This window comes from Anolis sagrei, chromosome 1, assembly GCF_037176765.1.
Source record: "Anolis sagrei isolate rAnoSag1 chromosome 1, rAnoSag1.mat, whole genome shotgun sequence".
Taxonomy (NCBI): domain Eukaryota; kingdom Metazoa; phylum Chordata; class Lepidosauria; order Squamata; family Dactyloidae; genus Anolis; species Anolis sagrei.
The window spans coordinates 275733347-275750745 of NC_090021.1; the positions used below are offsets into that span (position 1 = coordinate 275733347).

The 17399-nt window shown below is 39.1% G+C and overlaps 1 protein-coding gene across 2 annotated transcripts in view; it reads left to right on the plus strand.

Annotated features, from left to right (window-relative positions):
* Positions 1–6791, plus strand: part of EXT2 (exostosin glycosyltransferase 2) — a 94036-nt gene extending 87245 nt beyond the window's left edge. For both annotated transcript variants that reach the window (XM_060764396.2, XM_060764404.2), the window contains exon 14: positions 5146–6791. In XM_060764396.2, coding sequence (XP_060620379.2) covers positions 5146–5284 — 139 coding nt within the window. In that variant the 3' untranslated portion in view covers positions 5285–6791. The remainder of the gene's footprint in view (positions 1–5145) is intronic.
* The last annotated feature ends 10608 nt before the right edge of the window (positions 6792–17399 follow it).

The following is a 17399-nucleotide window of genomic DNA, read 5'->3' on the forward strand; positions in this document are numbered from 1 at the left end:
TCTAATTGGCCTGGCAAAGTTTCCTATCGCTGCTTTATTTTATATTACATGTAATACAGGGTTAGTCAAAATGAATAGGCCAATTCGGCTACAATTAATTTTCTTATTGGCCTATTCATTTTGACTAACCCTGTATTACTAATAATATTACAATATAATGGTATAGTACAATACAGTAATATATAATACTGATATTGTACTATGCTAATAGTATAATATATTGTATCTATATATATCTTGAAAGCCCTTCGGGGTGATAAGGGCAGCATATAAATGTTGTAAATAAATAAATAAAGAGCCAATTTTATGCCCCTCGGGCTCTTGAGGAGCTGCAAGGACTTCTGCCTGCTCTCCTCACCCTGAAATAAACCAGTAGTTACTTGAAGCCTAATTCTGGTTTTTTTGAAATGGGTATTTTTAATTTTAAACAGTAGATTGGGGAGCAGACATTTTAAATGGTAAATTGTCATTTAACCCCACTTTGTGGTAACCTTTGGGGCTGGGGAACAAGGATTGCAGAAAAGCTTTAGGACCATACAGTAATTGAGGGCCACCCTCTGGCAGTGCTTAATTTTGGAAGTACTGTTATGTAAATCTAATCCACCACAGAGGTTTTAACATGAAACAGGAGTTGGTCATGACATCAGTTGAAAATCTCAAACTCTATAGCTCTGTTTTTGTAAATTGTTCATGTGGTGATCACATCCACAGTATGGGTGTATAGCAGTAGTGCATGTCGTGGTGGTGAGATGAGTTAAACTCTTGTGCTTTGTGACGGGGTGAGCACTCATCTGTCAGCTCCTGCTTCCCATGTGGGGACATGAGAGAAGCCTCTCACATGATGGGCATCCCCTGAGCAACATCTCTGCAGATAGCCAATTCTCTCACACCAGAAGCAACTTGCAGTTTCTCAAATCGTTTCTGACATGATAAAAAGTGCATGCAATCATTATTTCAAATAAATTAAAGTGAATTGTCTTATTTGAGTGAAGAAATAAAATCAAGAATACATTGGAAGACCAGGAATAAAGTGGAGAAATAATTAGCTGATCTCTGATGATTAAAATAGCAGTGTGTAGGTATATAAATCAATAATCAATTTTATTATGAAAGCATTTATCTAAAAATTAAATATTGCTAGTAGCTATTAAGATAGAATGCCCCTTTCCATTTCTCCTATATGTGTTTTGTGGTTAACCGTTGAAAACTTATAATACTCCTTTCAGGAATAAGTTTCAGTGATGCTTACTGTGCTACAAAGGCTGTTGGAGAATACTAATACTACATGTGTCTAAAAACAAATTGCATTATGTATAGACATTTTAGCATATTTCAAAGTTCTCTAGTTTTATGTAGGCCTAATGTCCTGTTGGTCACTGCTTGAAGAATACTATTACTATATGTATGTGCTCTTTCTTTCCTGCAATCATATAATGAGAATTTTGTTTTCACTTTATTATGTTCTTTCCAAGTCCAAGTTTAACTGAGAGGTTAGACATCACTGCAGGAACGGATACTGTCATAGGCTGTAGGAAAGCTTGATTTATGAGATGAGATTAAGTCAAGTATATATAGCCTGGATAAGAAATAACTAAATAAGTATAAGCGTCCAAGTATTTAAATGTGTAAACAGCAAGCATGGCGATAAGCTATTTAGAGGGGCATAAGGATACATAATGTGATATAAGGGGATTAAATTCAGGAAAAGCCATCAGGAAACAGTGCTTAATCTTGTCATCTTATGCTATAGAATAGTTTCCTAAGGGATGTGGTGGATACCTTGCAAACTTTAAATGTGAAATAAATCTTATCGTATTTCTTGAACAAGGATCTCAGACACTACATCATGAGCCTTAGAAATAAATGAAGCTTCCCTTCCCCCCCGAACCCCCACCTTCCATATTCTTATTAGGCTGCAACTTGTTTCAATTTTGAAAAATAGGAAACGGCAGGAGCTTCTCCTGTATGGCAATCATAAATAAGTCCATGCTGAATTTGGGTTGAGAATTACTCTCTGAATATTCTTCATTTTGACATTAATATCTTTACATCAGAATATCAAAGGGCAGAACCGATCTTGGTTGTTCCTCATTTAGATCTTGTGTCTAGTTTTTCCAATCTGAAAGATTCTAAAACTACACTTTGTTGGCACCACTTCTCCAATAAATATAAATGGAGATGGTGATGAGAATCAACTTCTGTGTGTGTGTGTGTGTGTGTTGGGGGGTGGGGTGGAGAAGGTAGGTGAACATACCCATTCTGTCTTTGGTAGTGTGCAGGCAATATTTCTTTTGTCAGCTTGTGTTGATGCTTCATCTTTGATCCAGATGTGCCATGCCTAAAGGATAGAAAGCACATTTGGCTTTAATATCCACTTGGTTTACAGGATGCCACATTACCATTTATATCAATAGCTTTTGTCATGCAGATACCTACCCTCCCCAAGGAGGAGATCAAGTTGAAGTTCATTTCACACAGGATATTAAAGAACTAACATGCTGATGTTATGGCACTCTTGCTATATATTTTTTTCATTTTGCAGAGGTAGAAGTAGGATTGGTTATGTTTGGAAACTGCTTTCTTATGTTTGCTGATTAAACCTTGCATGCGTATAGACTCTGAGTTTCCCTAATCTAAAGAACTGAAAAGGGTCCTTGCAGCCTTAGCAAATGGAACACTCAAGTGTTGTATAGTTCTCTATTTTGATCTGTGACTCCTTTTTGTCTGAGAAATTTTTTGTATGACCTCAGGTATACAGATGTGTAAAATAGGTGTGCAAATCAAACATTTTTCTATAATAAATCATGAATAACTGTATTTTAAAATAATTATTTGGTATACATATAATTTTACCATGTATTAAAAATGAAAACAAATTATATACAATTGAGATGGACGTGCTTGTTTATTTTTACATAAAGAATTAAATATTGACTGAATATTTGATACTGCAACTCATGCAGTCAGTGTTTTTCACGGCACACTGAATGGTTTGTTTGCAGCCTGAAGTAGCATAATATACACTGTTGACTCTCCTTTTTTCTATTGAATTTGGGGAAGGGCACAGTTGGGTGTTTTGGGGGTACATACCTCCAACTTTAAAGGTACCAGGTTGCAGAGTCAGCCATGTGCCTGAAATGGGCCTACACCTTCTTCCCTCTTAGTAGTAATCCTTCCCTTCCAGCACAGGTTGCAAGAAAATTAATCTTGAAGTTTTAATGGCAGATGGCTGGTATTTTTTATTTCAATTAAGTATAATCTATGAACCCAACTTAGTTTTTTTGAATCAAAATTTGAAGGGAGGTATTTCTCAAACTGAAAAATAGCCATCAAACCCAAATAAGCATTTGCAAGGTTTGCTAAACAGACTGGTTTTCCATTTTATGAAGTACATCTGAAGCATTTTCTGCAGAGTCCACTGTAAACAATATGTTGTTGTTATCAGATTCATGTAAATGTCTACAATAGTCGCTAGCTGACATTCAGAAACTTTTACTGTTGCCAATTTTGTTGGGACTATCACATTAAGTTACAGCAATGGTTCTCAACCTGTGGGTTCCCAGGTGTTTTGGCCTTCAACTCCCAGAAATCCTAACAGCTGGTAAACTGGCTGGGATTTCTGGGAGGTTTAGGCCAAAACACCTGGGAACCCACACGTTGAGAACCACTGAGTTACAGTGATGCCATTTTGGGCTACAACCCACAGTTTAAGAAGCTTTGCTCTAAATGACCTTCCTGACAACTGTTGTTGTTTCCTCAACCGATGGGCCACTTTTTCATAGTGTTATCACTGTTTTGGTCATAATCCCATTCCTTTCTTAAAATGTCTTCCATCATGACACTGTCTCAACTATCTGGCATGGATTACTCAAGTGTGCTAGGGAAAGGGTGAGCTACACAGAGGAAGTGAAGAGTACATGGAACTTGAGGTAAAAATATGTAGACTGAAAATGTTGCAACCATCAGTCCACGTCATAAAGAATGTTGACAGGCATCTGTGGAATAGATTTTCTAGTATTTAATAAGTATCTTAAATATATATATTTTAAAAAAAAAGAATGAAGAAATAGGGAACCACACAGTGTCTGTTGAATACATTATGTGTAGGCCTTGGCTCTTTTAACATATATAGTGGGCCAAGCATCCAGAAAGATGTACTTAGATACATTCTAGGCATTAGAGTTCTCACAGTTATATTTCTAAAAGAAATCTGTTGCATTCCTTATTTCTACCATTGTTGTGTCTCATGGATGAGTAAATGGCAGAGTCAGCATCTAACATGCTTTTAAAAAAAATACTTTATTTCACTTAGCTTGGGCAATGAAAATAAACCAGTCCATTTCAGATTTTGGTTTGTAAAGAAATGTTGTGCTTTAAGCTTTCAGGAACAATCAGTGCAAGAAAGTGCTTGTTTATCTTATGAGTGTGGGGGGAAACCCTTTCTCTAGTGAGTATTTTAAAATTAAAAAACAATGGCTATCAAATATTTCCGTATTCCTTTGGTTCCATGCTTATTTTTGCAAGCTATGTGCTGAGCCAAATTTGACCTGACAGTGGCTCTTTAAGGGATATGTTGGCAGCTAATCCGCCCTCATTTACAGCATGTACATTGCCTAAAGAATGCCTGGAATTCTGGTGGAGAGGGAGCAAGGAAGTGTTGACCTCTCTCTGCACATGTGCAGCTGACAGCATCTCTCTTCTCTTTGCTCTGATTAACTGCTTCAATCAAAGAAGTTCACTTCTCCGCCAAATCCTGTACTGGGAGAGGCTCCAACTCCTCTTTGCTCCCTCTGACAAAGTAGGCTATAACTTGCAAAAATTCATGCCATTGGATTCTAAGACATCACCAGACTCTTCACAGTTTATGGACAACTCCTTCTGTGTACATAATTTCCCTTCTGTCACTGGTAACTTTTGTGGACAGGACACTTTGAGTGAACACTGAGTTACTGTGAGCTAGCTAACAAGTAGTAAAGGTAAAGGTTTCCCTTGACGTTAAGTGTAGTTGTGTCCGACTCTGGGGGGTGGTGCTCATCTCCATTTCTAAGCCAAAGAGCCGGCATAGTCCATAGATGCATCCAACGTCATGTTAAATATACAGTAAGGCAATTCTGTTTCTAATCACTGCATTCTTTCTTTTCCTAGATCTGAATGCATTAACAAGTTTGCCTCTGTCTTTGGGACTATGCCTTTGAAAGTGGTGGAGCACCGGGCTGATCCCGTGTTGTACAAAGATGACTTCCCTGAAAAACTGAAGAGCTTTCCTAACATTGGAAGCTTGTGAAGAATAGCTGTTATCAAAATTGAATTGGACAACACTGAGCTCCAATTCAGAAACAGGACCGATGCTAAGGAAAGCATCGCGTTATAGAGAAATGTGCCAGGATGTGTTACCCAGAGAAGTCACAGAGAGAAATCTCCATTCCTGGTATGACTCAAGCACAAGACTCTTCAAAACGTGGCAAAGTAGCAATCTCTGTACAGTCTCAAAGCAACCACTGCTATTTTCCACTTGGGTCTGAAATGGCAGGCAGCTATTTGTTCCATGGAAATTACATTCATGCAGAGACAGGCACACAAACACACACAAACTGTTCTTAAATCCAACAGAAAGTATTCCTTTTCTAAAATCGCTGGTTATCACTGAAATCTTTTACATTTTAAAACTGGGTAAAGAGTGCATTACTAACTTCTTTTCAGACTCAGCCAAATCTAGGATTAGTTTGTATTTCTGCTCAGCCACATACTACACTGAAAGTTATCCTAGTTTCTTTGCCCTCAGCACTGCTCACCGGATGGTTTTACCTTTTCAAAACTATGCCATCTTTCTTGTCTATGTGTTTTTCCAGTGTCACCCACAGTACCTTCTTTTTAGGCACTTTGGTTGTGCAGTTTTTGCACAGAACTCATCCACCTATTCTGCACACAGTTGACTTACTTGCCTCCTTTGAGGGCCAAAATGATCATTGACTTTACTACAGGTTTGCCAGCCTTTTTGTTCAATGAGGTTTGAAAAGAAAGATATTGTAGCATTTGTTGGATTCATGTTCTGATTACAAAAAATACAATTTATGGTAGTATTAAGATATCATTCCAGTATTCCTTTTATTGAATACACTTGCTCATTTCATGTTTTCTATCGTCATAGAGAAGAGGGCCGCAGTGGAAGTTTCACACTTAGATTAATGTCTCATTCCCATTTCCTTACTGTAGTCAAATCATGTTCAGTTCAGATAAATATGATCAGTGCATACATGTAGCATTTAAAGAAGTGGTGCTTATACTTCAGAGTTCTTTTGTCAAAAAATGATCTTCAGATTCTGAAAGCTGTTTCGGGAAGGCGTTTCCATCATTCACTTGGATTGGGTATGTGTGCAATACACTGACAGGTAATAGAAATAAACTATTCTAATCTTTTTATCTTCTGAATGTTACTGTGGTTTCCTGTTTAGAATTAAGTGCCACAAGATAACTAAAACCCATTAAGTAAGTGATTGATGGTAAAGTAAACTTGAAAGCTTTGAAGAACATGTGCTGGGGATGATGAGAGGGGAAAGCTCTTACATTTAAAAATCCACTGTACCATCTCACCCTCTAAAAAGAGTTTATTGTGAATTGAGAATAGCTCACTTAAAATTATTGAAGTGGCACAACACCATATGAGGTGGACGGAGACGCGCAAGATTCTGAGCTATCCAAACTTCTTCATCAGATGTATAGACCTACACTTTTTTCCTTTGGCCAGGACAACCTTACACCAAAACTATAAATAAAATATGTTTATTTCTTAAGAGTTTATTTCTCTGCCTTTTAAATGGAATAATCAAACGTTTTCTTGCTAAATAAGCTGAATCATATCTCTTGGCACCAGAATTATGCTATTTCAATTGAATTAAGGAAATCCTCTTTTTGAGGGCCACTCAGCTGTTGTTGTCAGAAGCTATTTTCCCACTAATTTTATATAACTATTTGGGGCATACCAGGAATTTCAATAGTTCTCTTCATTTGAGCCTGAATGCGATAAGTGGATAAACACCGCAGACCTCAAGCCAGAGACAGGAAATACGACATGAAGCATCCTGGTAAAAAGTGTTCTTGCTGTTGGTTGGGATGTTCCAATTAGAAGTGCTCAGGAAATGTTTACAAAGCAAATTGTCTCGTATTTTATGGAAGAGTGTTTAATTACACGTTTTGTTCCAAAGCTGTCTTTAGATCACATTCTTTGCTGCACTTTTGGCTACAAAAAGTGGCAGTTCATGGCAAACAGATGACACAACATCAGAGTCTTTCTTTTGAATTATACAGGCTGCTTGTATCAGAATCTGGTTTGAGTGACACTTGTCATTGCAACCCATCTGAAATCTCTCCCATGTGAAAGAATGAGCAAGAAAGCTCTGTCCTCTTGGTATGAAATGTTACATTTTTGATCAATGAAAGTTTCGTTGCAAACATTTTGTTGTTTGAGGGTAACACTATGGTCAATAGACTCTTATCCTACCGTTCTATATGCCTTTTCATTTCTTGTGGTAACCATGCATACATCCATAACATTTTATTTGGACGCTTTATTGTTCTACAGCCCTGAATATGTGATTGCTCTTATTTTAAATCCTGATATACTCAGCCAAATCTAGGATTAGTTTGTATTTCTGCTCAGCCACATACTACACTGAAAGTTATCCTAGTTTCTTTGCCCTCAACACTGCTCACCGGATGGTTTTACCTTTTCAAAACTATGCCATCTTTCTTGTCTATGTGTTTTTCCAGTGTCACCCACAGTACCTTCTTTTTAGGCACTTTGGTTGTGCAGTTTTTCTTATGCTTGTAGGATGAAAATCAGTACTGTACAAAATGACAGATAGCTTCTGTCAGAAACTACAATTGGCTGCAATACTGAAAAACCCAGATTTGTCAGCGAAAGCTAATTTGAAATATCCACCTCTACCCATCTAAAATCCAAAAGAATTAAGTGAATGAGCACAATCTTTATACTCTTTGCTAATATAAAGAAGTCTCACTGGACGTCCCCTTTAAAAATAACATCAGATAAGTGTCCTAAAGCATTTCATTGTACTTTTATACTCCAAACCTTTTAAAAACTGTTTCCATTCTCCAATATAAGTGTTGTCCTTATTTATCAGCATCTATGATTGTGAAACTAATTTTCTTTGAAAAACAAAAATATATAGCATTTCTAAAAACAAGTGGGATGACTCAATATATGGTTTTTTCTTCGCCATTGATATTACAATTTTCTCATTTCCTTTGATGTATCAGGGAAGATTTTGATAGGGAAATCAATTGAGAAGAAAAGTAGGTGCCAGCCTAAATTCATTCTGTTTCCGTTGTACATAACATATTTGTAAAGCCTCTTTACGCTGCTCTGTTATGAGCATGGGAACAGTACTTCCTCCTAAATGCACAATGGCTACAATTCTGTTAGTTGCAGTAGAGTAGCTAGAGCAGAGATTTCTAACCAGTTGGATTAACGTATGTGTTGAAACCCTTTTTTACAATTGGATTTGTTTACTTAAAATAAATTACTTTTATTGGGATTAACTGTTGAGATTTCACTCTGTTTTTCAAACAGGCCTCTCCTAATTCTAAAATAGCTGTAGGAGGACAGATCACATTGGCCCCATTCAACTCCAATGGTAGTAGGAGAAAATTCTTGTGAAAACAGATTCAGAATCCTTTTTTCTGACAATATATTTGCGATTGGGAGAGTGCTGTAACTTATTTTTAAACTGGAATATTTGAAAAGAATTTATCTATTTATTGTATCAGGAACAAACCAAGGATACATTTGTAATATATTTTTAAAAAACACAAAGTTTAGAAACTTGCCGTTATATTAAATGTCCTTTGACCAGTAGGTGACCACTTGGAGTGCTTCTGGTGTTGCTGTAAGGAGGTCCTCCATTGTGCAGACTGCATTGTAATATGTGGTCTGTGGTTTGCTCTTCTCCACACTTGCATGTCGTGGACTCCACTTTGTGGCCCATTTTGTTTCCACTTTGAAAAAGATAAAAAATATGAAATAGCTTTTGGGTGCGCAAGAAAGTAGTCCATTGTAACTCATACTTCATAATATCATACTTATTACTTGAAAACCTTGCTTTTGATTAATGAACAATAACCCCCATATCATGACCATCCCAGCATATACTCGTCTCTTGATGCACCTCACCTCATTCTTATCGAGTAATTAAACCCCATAGCTTGTCCCCCCTGTACCTCCCACCCGTTAAATCACTTAGGTTATCCTATCTTGTCCTATGTCCCCAGTTTTTATCTTCACACCTTGGCCCAACCCATTCTGATTAACTCCTTATCCCTAATCTTATTTTATTTCAGACCCGGTGTTATATCCCATTATGCTAATTTCCTTTTATTGTTTGTATGTTACTGTTTTATTGTTGTACTTCATTTTAATGTTTATTGTGATTTTAATTTTAATTATTTGCTACATGTATCTTATTTGTTTACTGTATTTGTTGGGCTTGGCCTCATGTTAGCTGCCCCGAGTCCCTGAGGGGAGATGGTGGCAGGGTATAAATAAAGTTTAATAATAATAATAAGAATAGATACTTCTGAACTTTTTTCATGTTTGAGCAAACAATAACCATCCACGTTAAAGTAATAGTTCCTCAGAGCAACATCATGTCTTCACCATGTAGCATAAAGCTGATTGCCACTTTACACTTATTGTGCAGAGTATCTCTATATTTTTTGATATATTTATAAATTAGAAGTCTATGGGAGGAAGAAGTAATTATGCTCTTGAATATATCTTGTGTGAGAAAAGTTTTCTCTTCTCTTTCCAGCTGTGGTCCAGATGAAATTGTATGAGATTAAACCAAATGACTGCAACAAATATCCAAAATATATGCATGAAACCATCAACCAATGTATGCAATAAAAGCGTAAATCATTTTACGGCCTGTGTGAAAACTGAATCCTCTGTGTAAACCCTGTAAATGTATTGCCCCCACCTCCCCCTTGTATAGCTTGGAAGTTGTGGGGGAAAATTTCCAATGGCGCATTTGTGGGTTTTCTGTTGGGGAGTTCAGTCTTCCCACAAGTTGAGATTTATGGCTTTCTGCATACACTTTGTTCTGAATCACACTCGAAATAGGAGGTGGGCCAGTCATGTTCTGCTGAGGGTGGCACTGAAGGCTTCTGAGTGTTACCAAACCCACAGGAAAACATCTGAACCAAAATGGTTGGCCATCGCGGCAAATACTCTTCGCCTGAAGCATCAGGTAACCCAGCACCAAGCCATCAGCCTGTCAGTGTTCATTACTGGTGTGAGCCTTGCTTGCTCTCAGCCTACTTCAGGTCTGAAGCTGTTTGGAATCACTTGCCCTTTCTGTGTAATTTCAGTTGAGAACAAACCACTGTTTTACAGTCCTGCATCTGCTGATCTTCAGGGCTCCACTTGCCTGCCAGGTTCTTGCGGCGGTGGCTGTGAAGGAAAGTTGTGTTTCTCATTAAGGGGATAAGGAATGGCAACATCGGAGACAATTAGTTGAAATGGAGCAGCCATGGCGGTGGTGGAGGCCTAATCCACTGGAGGAAACGCAGCACAAGCCTGATAGGTATTCCCAGCAGAAATTCCAGCAGGATTGCTGGGAAGGGATACCGAAGGGAGAGAGGCCCCCTGTTTGCCAGCTTCATTTTCCGGAGTCGGTTCCAATAATTCCTCTCCAAATGTCCTTGACTTTATCCTCCTTCGACTTGATTGTCAGTTTACTAGGGGAAAAGAAGGAAATGCTTAACTCATTCCTTGCCTGTAAGAAGCTTATTTAGGTATCCGTAAGTAGGTAAATAAATAGCAGTTGATACATTAGAGAACATTATGACATCTGCTGTTACTAGAGTTTGAATAAGCAATAAACAAAAGCATAAAGAATTCAAGGGGGTGAGTTAGAGGATGAGCAGGGATGCAAAACCTATCCACTTGATTAACAAAAGTGGTAGATTACTATTTTCTGCTTGAGGGATAGGCCCTGCAATATTGAAGTATCTGAATAATTAGGCTTGGCTTTCTGTATTTCCACTTACAATGCACATCTAGTTACTTCATACTGCTCAGTTATAGAACTATAGTTCTTAGCCAGAAAGCTGTAGTGCTTCCTCTTGCTACAAAGCTTGTAATTTCATTGGGCGCAACCATAGCAAGTCAACTGGAATCATAGTGCTACACCTGTGCAACTGAAGAGACGTATTGTTAGTTTCTGGAAATGATTTGTGTTCAGGAAAGGTTGGACCTTATATCACTTTTGGGGTGTAATCATCTCATAGTTTCATATGTTGATAGGTGAATATTGTACCAAAGTGGTTCTTATCAGCAACACTCTTAATATCTATAATAGGGTGGCTGAGAAAATACTTTCCTGAAGAGAGGAAGATATCAAATGTCTATGAAAAGTGTTCTATGTCAACGAGCAGTGGACGGAGCTCCTTGGGCCAGCAGCAGCCTGCTCTGGCACCCAAACCAGAGCAGAATGTTAATCTCATTAACTGCATATCTTGTATGTCTATGGTACAATAAGGGTCTTTGGACCATAATAAAATGTTGTACCATACCATCCATGTACTTGCAGGACTGCACCTACCCACATCTGGCAAAATATATCCTCCCTAGGAATATTCTATTGTAATTTCCAGTGAAAGTCATTCACTTCAATGGGGATCATTATTATAGACACTGGGAACATATCCCTTGTGGATATGTTCCCAGTGTCATACTGTGTTTTCATACTGTGTTTTCAAATGAGACCACATCATCAATAAAATAAGCCTCCCTTATTTTAGGACTGCACCTGAAATTGGTTCCTCAAGTGCAAATCAGCAGAATGGAAACTAGAATGAAATGTGGAGGCAATATGGAGGAGGATGAGCTTATGTTTACTCGTTTGTGTTCAAATACCTCTGTAGTTTCTAAAGGTGTAAAGTCAATGATATTCCCTATTATGTATGGATAAGTCTGAATTGCTCTTGATTATTCTATGGGAAGCAAGTGCCAATGTGGTTCAGAAGCTTGAACATTGGACTAGGAGTTTGGAAAATGTAGTAGGTGAGCTTGGGCAAATCATGCTTCCTCAGCATCGGAAGAGGCAAGGGCAAAGAAGAAATTTGTGTTCACCTTGATCTGAGGCTGAAAGAGTGGACTTGCCCAAAATCGCTTGGTGATTCCTAATCCAATACTCACATTACTCACATTACACTAGCTCTCGGGTTCAGCTTTGGATTACTTGAAGGCACACAACAACATAGAATGCAATTAGAAGAATGCCACACTAGCCATTGTAATGTGTATGTGCGTATGTCACTGTGTGCTTGTTTATATTCATATCTATAGTATGAGAGAGTGTATGTGTATAGATAGACTTTTTTGTGACCCGTGTTATGGATTTTCACATAATGTATTTTACTTTGATGTAATGCATCTGTAGTGAAGAGTGCAGATGTGTCCAATGTGATACTTTCCCTTTTAAATACTTGTGCTACTGCTAAATCAAAATCTTTAGAAATACAGAGCCTAGGAGGGCACAAAAAGGCCAAGGGCATGCATTTCATCGCTTGATTTCAGTTTAAAGATGTATGCTTAGCTGTAAGTGGAAAGTGGAGGATACAAACCAACAAAATCTTATTTGTTCTGGATTAAATGCAACACCTTGACACATGGTCTCCATATGGCCATAAAGAGATGTTTCTGACACTTTCTCATGTGTGGAGCAGCTATGATTGGTCTCTATTATTAAAAGATTAACCCACTCATCTTTGAAAAGGAATATATTTTTTCTAAGCCCCACAAAAATCTAGCTAGTAGCATATTAAACATTACTTTGCCAAGATGATATTTCACACCTAAATGGATTCAGGCCATTAAACAACTCTCGTTCTTCAGTGGAAATATAATTCCACATCTGTTTCTGAAGTGTTTGCATCCTGTCTTCAGTGTCCCAACTTGGCCAGCTCCTGCAGGAAGTGAATGAATAACCCAGAAACCTCTGGGGTTTCCTTTTATTCTGTCCAACTTTTTATTGATTCTCCCATTGTCATGTTACCTTCTGTAATCTCAGGGGGGCTTCACATAACCTCTTCCCATATGTGTCCCCTATACTTGAGGGAGTGTGTGTAAAGTCATATCGAAAGTACTTGAAAACCTTACTTTTGGGGTTGCAATTCCCAATATTCATCAGCCAACATGCCTACTGGTATTTAGTCCTTAAAAAGTAACTTTTCCAAACTCTGAATGTTTAATTACTTGTGGCTATGACTCCCAAGCAGGGTTTTTACTCACATAAACTTCTATATAAAGTTGTCTGTGACCATGTCTACAAGGGCCAAATAGTGTGCACTTACCTTTCTGCTGCTTTAAGGAATCAAAATGATGCATGGCTGGATTTATAGCAGAAGCACTGCATCCAGCTATTTATTCAGCTCAAGAGGAAACAGGATTTACTCTGGAGATTCCAGGAAGCCCTGGGATGGTCCTGGAGTTTTGTAGGTGTGGACGGCTGGACCAGGTTGGATCTGGTCACATCCATTATCCAGATCCCCAACCCAATGCTACGTTGCCAACCACAAGCAGCTCTCTGGCAGAAACGTGCTGGTGATTAGACTTGTGCAATCTGGATAAACCAAGATCCATTTCAGTGTCCTGGGTTTCGGTGGGGGCCTTGATTCATTATTGGGAGCCTCCCGAATTTGGGAGGGCAGATATCTGTGTTTGCTCTGGGGAGCTGAAAGATTCGTTTTCTATCTGGCCCATTTGGGGGGAGGGGCTTTCTAGACTCCCCTTCCCATCATTTTAGGCATTTAAGCTGTTTCTACTCTAGAGAAGAGGTGCTGCAGCCAGATGCGTGCACTTTCTCGCCCGGTCCTGCACGCACTCTTTCTAAGGCATTTAAGGAGCCAAGTTCTTAAAGCTGTTTCTACCCTAGAGGAGAGGTGCGGCAGGCAGGCACACATACTTTCTCTCCTGGGCCTGCACATCACACACTCTTTCTAAGGCAATTAAAGGAGGCAAATTCTTAAAGCTGTTTCTCCCTAGTGGAGAGGCACTGCAGGCAGGCATACATGCACATGCTCTCTTGTGCCTGCATGCCATGCACTCTTTCCAAGGCATTTAAGGAGGCAAGTTCTTAAAGCTGTGTGTACTCTAGAGGAGAGGTGCTGCAGGCAGAAGTGTGTGCTTTCTCTCCCAGCACTGCACAGACTCTTTCCAAGGTATTTAAGGAGACAAGTTCCTAAAGCTGTTTCTACTCTAGATGAGCTGCAGCCAGGCGCGCATGCTTTCTCTCCTGGGCCTGCACACCACACACTCTTTCTAAGGCATTTAAAGGAGGCAAGTTCTTAAAGCTGTTTCTACTCTAGAGGAGAGGCACTGCAGGCAGGTGTGTGCGCTTTCTCTCCAAGGACTGCACTATGCCACACAAATTTTCAAAGGTATTTTAAGGAGGCTTCCCACTTCCAAGTAAGGAAGAGCAATGACTTCCTGGAATTATCCTCTCTGGGCTTCTTTTAAAAAAAACCTTTTTTTTTTTGGCACGCTTCCAATCTCCTTTTTGCTTTGGGTTTAATGCTTCCTTAGAGCTGTTTCTACTTTCTACTCAAGAGGAGAGTTAACTAGGTGGTAGTAGTTTTCAGAGAATGAGAATTTTCTTTTTGTTTGCTGGGATTAATAAAAAATATTAAACTGTGATGCCGAATAGGGGAGGAGGAGCCAAGATCAGCTGCCACATGGTCCCGTTACGGAATCCCTTGCCATTTTGTGCACCCAAACAAACCAAAGAAGCCGGATTGGCTGAAAGAAACTGCTAAAAATGGTTCCGCACACAAGTCTACTGGTGATATTGCTTTTGGTGATGTCCCGGTGGCTATCAGGATGCCCTAAAGGGAACACTCCCAGGTTGCACTTGGGTAGCTCTGGAATGGTTCACCATGGATTGATAGCATGGTTGTGGACATGACCTATGTCACTGGCTTAAGAGACCACATTCATGCATAGAGCTTTGTTGTGAAACCCATCACCAGGCATTTCTCTGTTCTTCCATCAGTGTATACATTCCATTGTTGTGTGTGTGTGTGTGTGTGTGTGTGTGTGTGTATATGAGATGAGTAGGCCCGCATTCATTACATTCACCTGTCAGATCTTAACGGATTTTTAAAGTACTATAGAATAAAAAAGCAGTAAAAATTTGTCTAACAATTGCTTAAAGGCATATCATATTAAAAAAAACCCAAATGTCCCAACTTCTGCAGGCTACCAGTGAAGTGGGAGGCACAGAGATAAATGCAGCAGCTGGGTCTTCAATGAAAAGTGGAATTGATTTGGTCCATCAGCACAGTGACCTGATAAAATTCAGAGTTTAGTTAAAATTTCAACCAGCTATCATAAGAACAGAAGGTGATGAAAATGTGTCTCAGAAAACTTGTTACGTGATCCTGAGCAAATTCAGGGTCTACAAGCTCCAAATGCCAGATGTTTGCTTCTTTTGAAGCTGAGCTTGAACTGTAAAAGCCTAAACGTATGTGCAGAAAATACTGCAGAGACAGATGCCTTCTCTTTAGTCTTTGTGGTCAACTGTCTTAATTCTGCCATCCTTTGTGCTATGGTGCTAATACAACACAAACCACTTGTACTGAATGCTCTATAACTATATAATTACCTCTTTTTAGAAGTGGATGTGATATAGACAAGTAGAAGAGCACAGACTTAGTGAGCAGAAGGCCCTACATTCACTCCATCGGCTCTCTAACCAAAGGAGGCTAGGTGGCAGGACCCCAGAACTATCACTCACCCAAACTGATGTCATTGCGCAGAGAGGACCCAATACATGACTTAACATATGTCTTGATACTGGTGGAGGTGTCCCAGTGTTGGATACAGAAAACACTAATCCAGCATATTCCAGGATATCAGAGTGTGGTCAAAAGGCTTTTGCCTGAGCCTACTGGGAAGGGCACAGTTTCATCCCCTCCCCTCCTCTTCCTCCTACTGAGTTAACAGACTACCAACTGCTTTTGTTCTTTAAACTCAGTTTGCAACAACTGAAATAAGATGAGAGCAAAGTGGAGAAAGTGGGAGGAAGTGAGAGAGTGGTACGTTTAAATGCCACCTGAAAACGTGGGATGGCAAAAGATTAATTGGGACTGTCCTCTGCCAAATGGGAATAGTTGGAGCACATGGACCAGCTAGCCTGGATTTGGGGAGGGGAGTCTTTTGAGTAATTAAATATTTATTTTAACTATGTTGGATTTTAATGGGTGGGTTTCTATATCTTTTAAACTGCTCCTCATCCTCTTCTCTAGCATGCTTCTCAGGAACAACTATTGATACACAACTAGAGCTGGTCTGAAATTATGATGACCCTATAAATAAAAGGAAGCAAATGTCTGGACTGGTTATGTATACCATTTTTCAAACAGTTACCCGGCAAAGAGAAACCAAGGCTGTGTCTACACTGTAGAATTAATGCAGTTTGACATGACTTTAACTAGCATGGTTCAAAGCAATGGAATCCTGGGACTTGTAGTTTGGTGAGTCAGCAACACTCTTTGGCAGAGAAAGCTAAAGACCTTTCAAAAACTACAACTTTCATTATTTCTACAGTGTAGATGTACTCTTATTTACTTCAGGCACTTGTGTCTCCTCAAAACTACATGGAGACCCCAAATCCGGCTTAATAATATGGGGCTGCCTCTAATATTGTGGCTTCCTATTTGGGGAAGGGATCTTTCCTGTGGTCAGGCCTGCTAGCAGCCTATCTCAGCAACCCATCAGCTGGTTTCCACTTTGCCTGTAGGATGTTTCCCCCACGGTTTCTTGGTTGCCGAAGCTCTCTAGAGGCAGTGGGTCTGCAAGCTGCCACCTGTTGTTAATCTAGCCTTGTTTAATCCATTCTGCTCTGTGTCAGCAGTTCAAAAGGGCACTGTTAGTATTTTTTGCCAACTTCAATTAACGTGAGATTTTGGAGCCCCTCTCTGATCACATTTCATCTGTCATGAATCAGGAACAAAATAAGACAGATTTCAGGTGAGAGAAGAGACAGTTTATTGCAAATAAGAACAATAATATTAATATTTATTTGGCTCGCCTCTGCTTGTTCTCTGGGAACTTTATCCGCTCATAGCTTCTTTTCCAGCAATTCTCCCTGTATTTAATTTTTTGTAGCATTGAGTAATTTTGGTCCTATGGAAAAAAAGATAAGTGCTATAACCAACAAAATGAAGAGAGAGAAAAAGAAAAGAAAAACCAGACACAAAGCGGTTTGTTCTTTTTTTTAATATTACAATGTAATGAATTTGCAATACATATCTGTATAGGCAGTAAAATTGTATGGCACAACCTCACACTGCAATTTTTATGCATCCCACCCGCACTC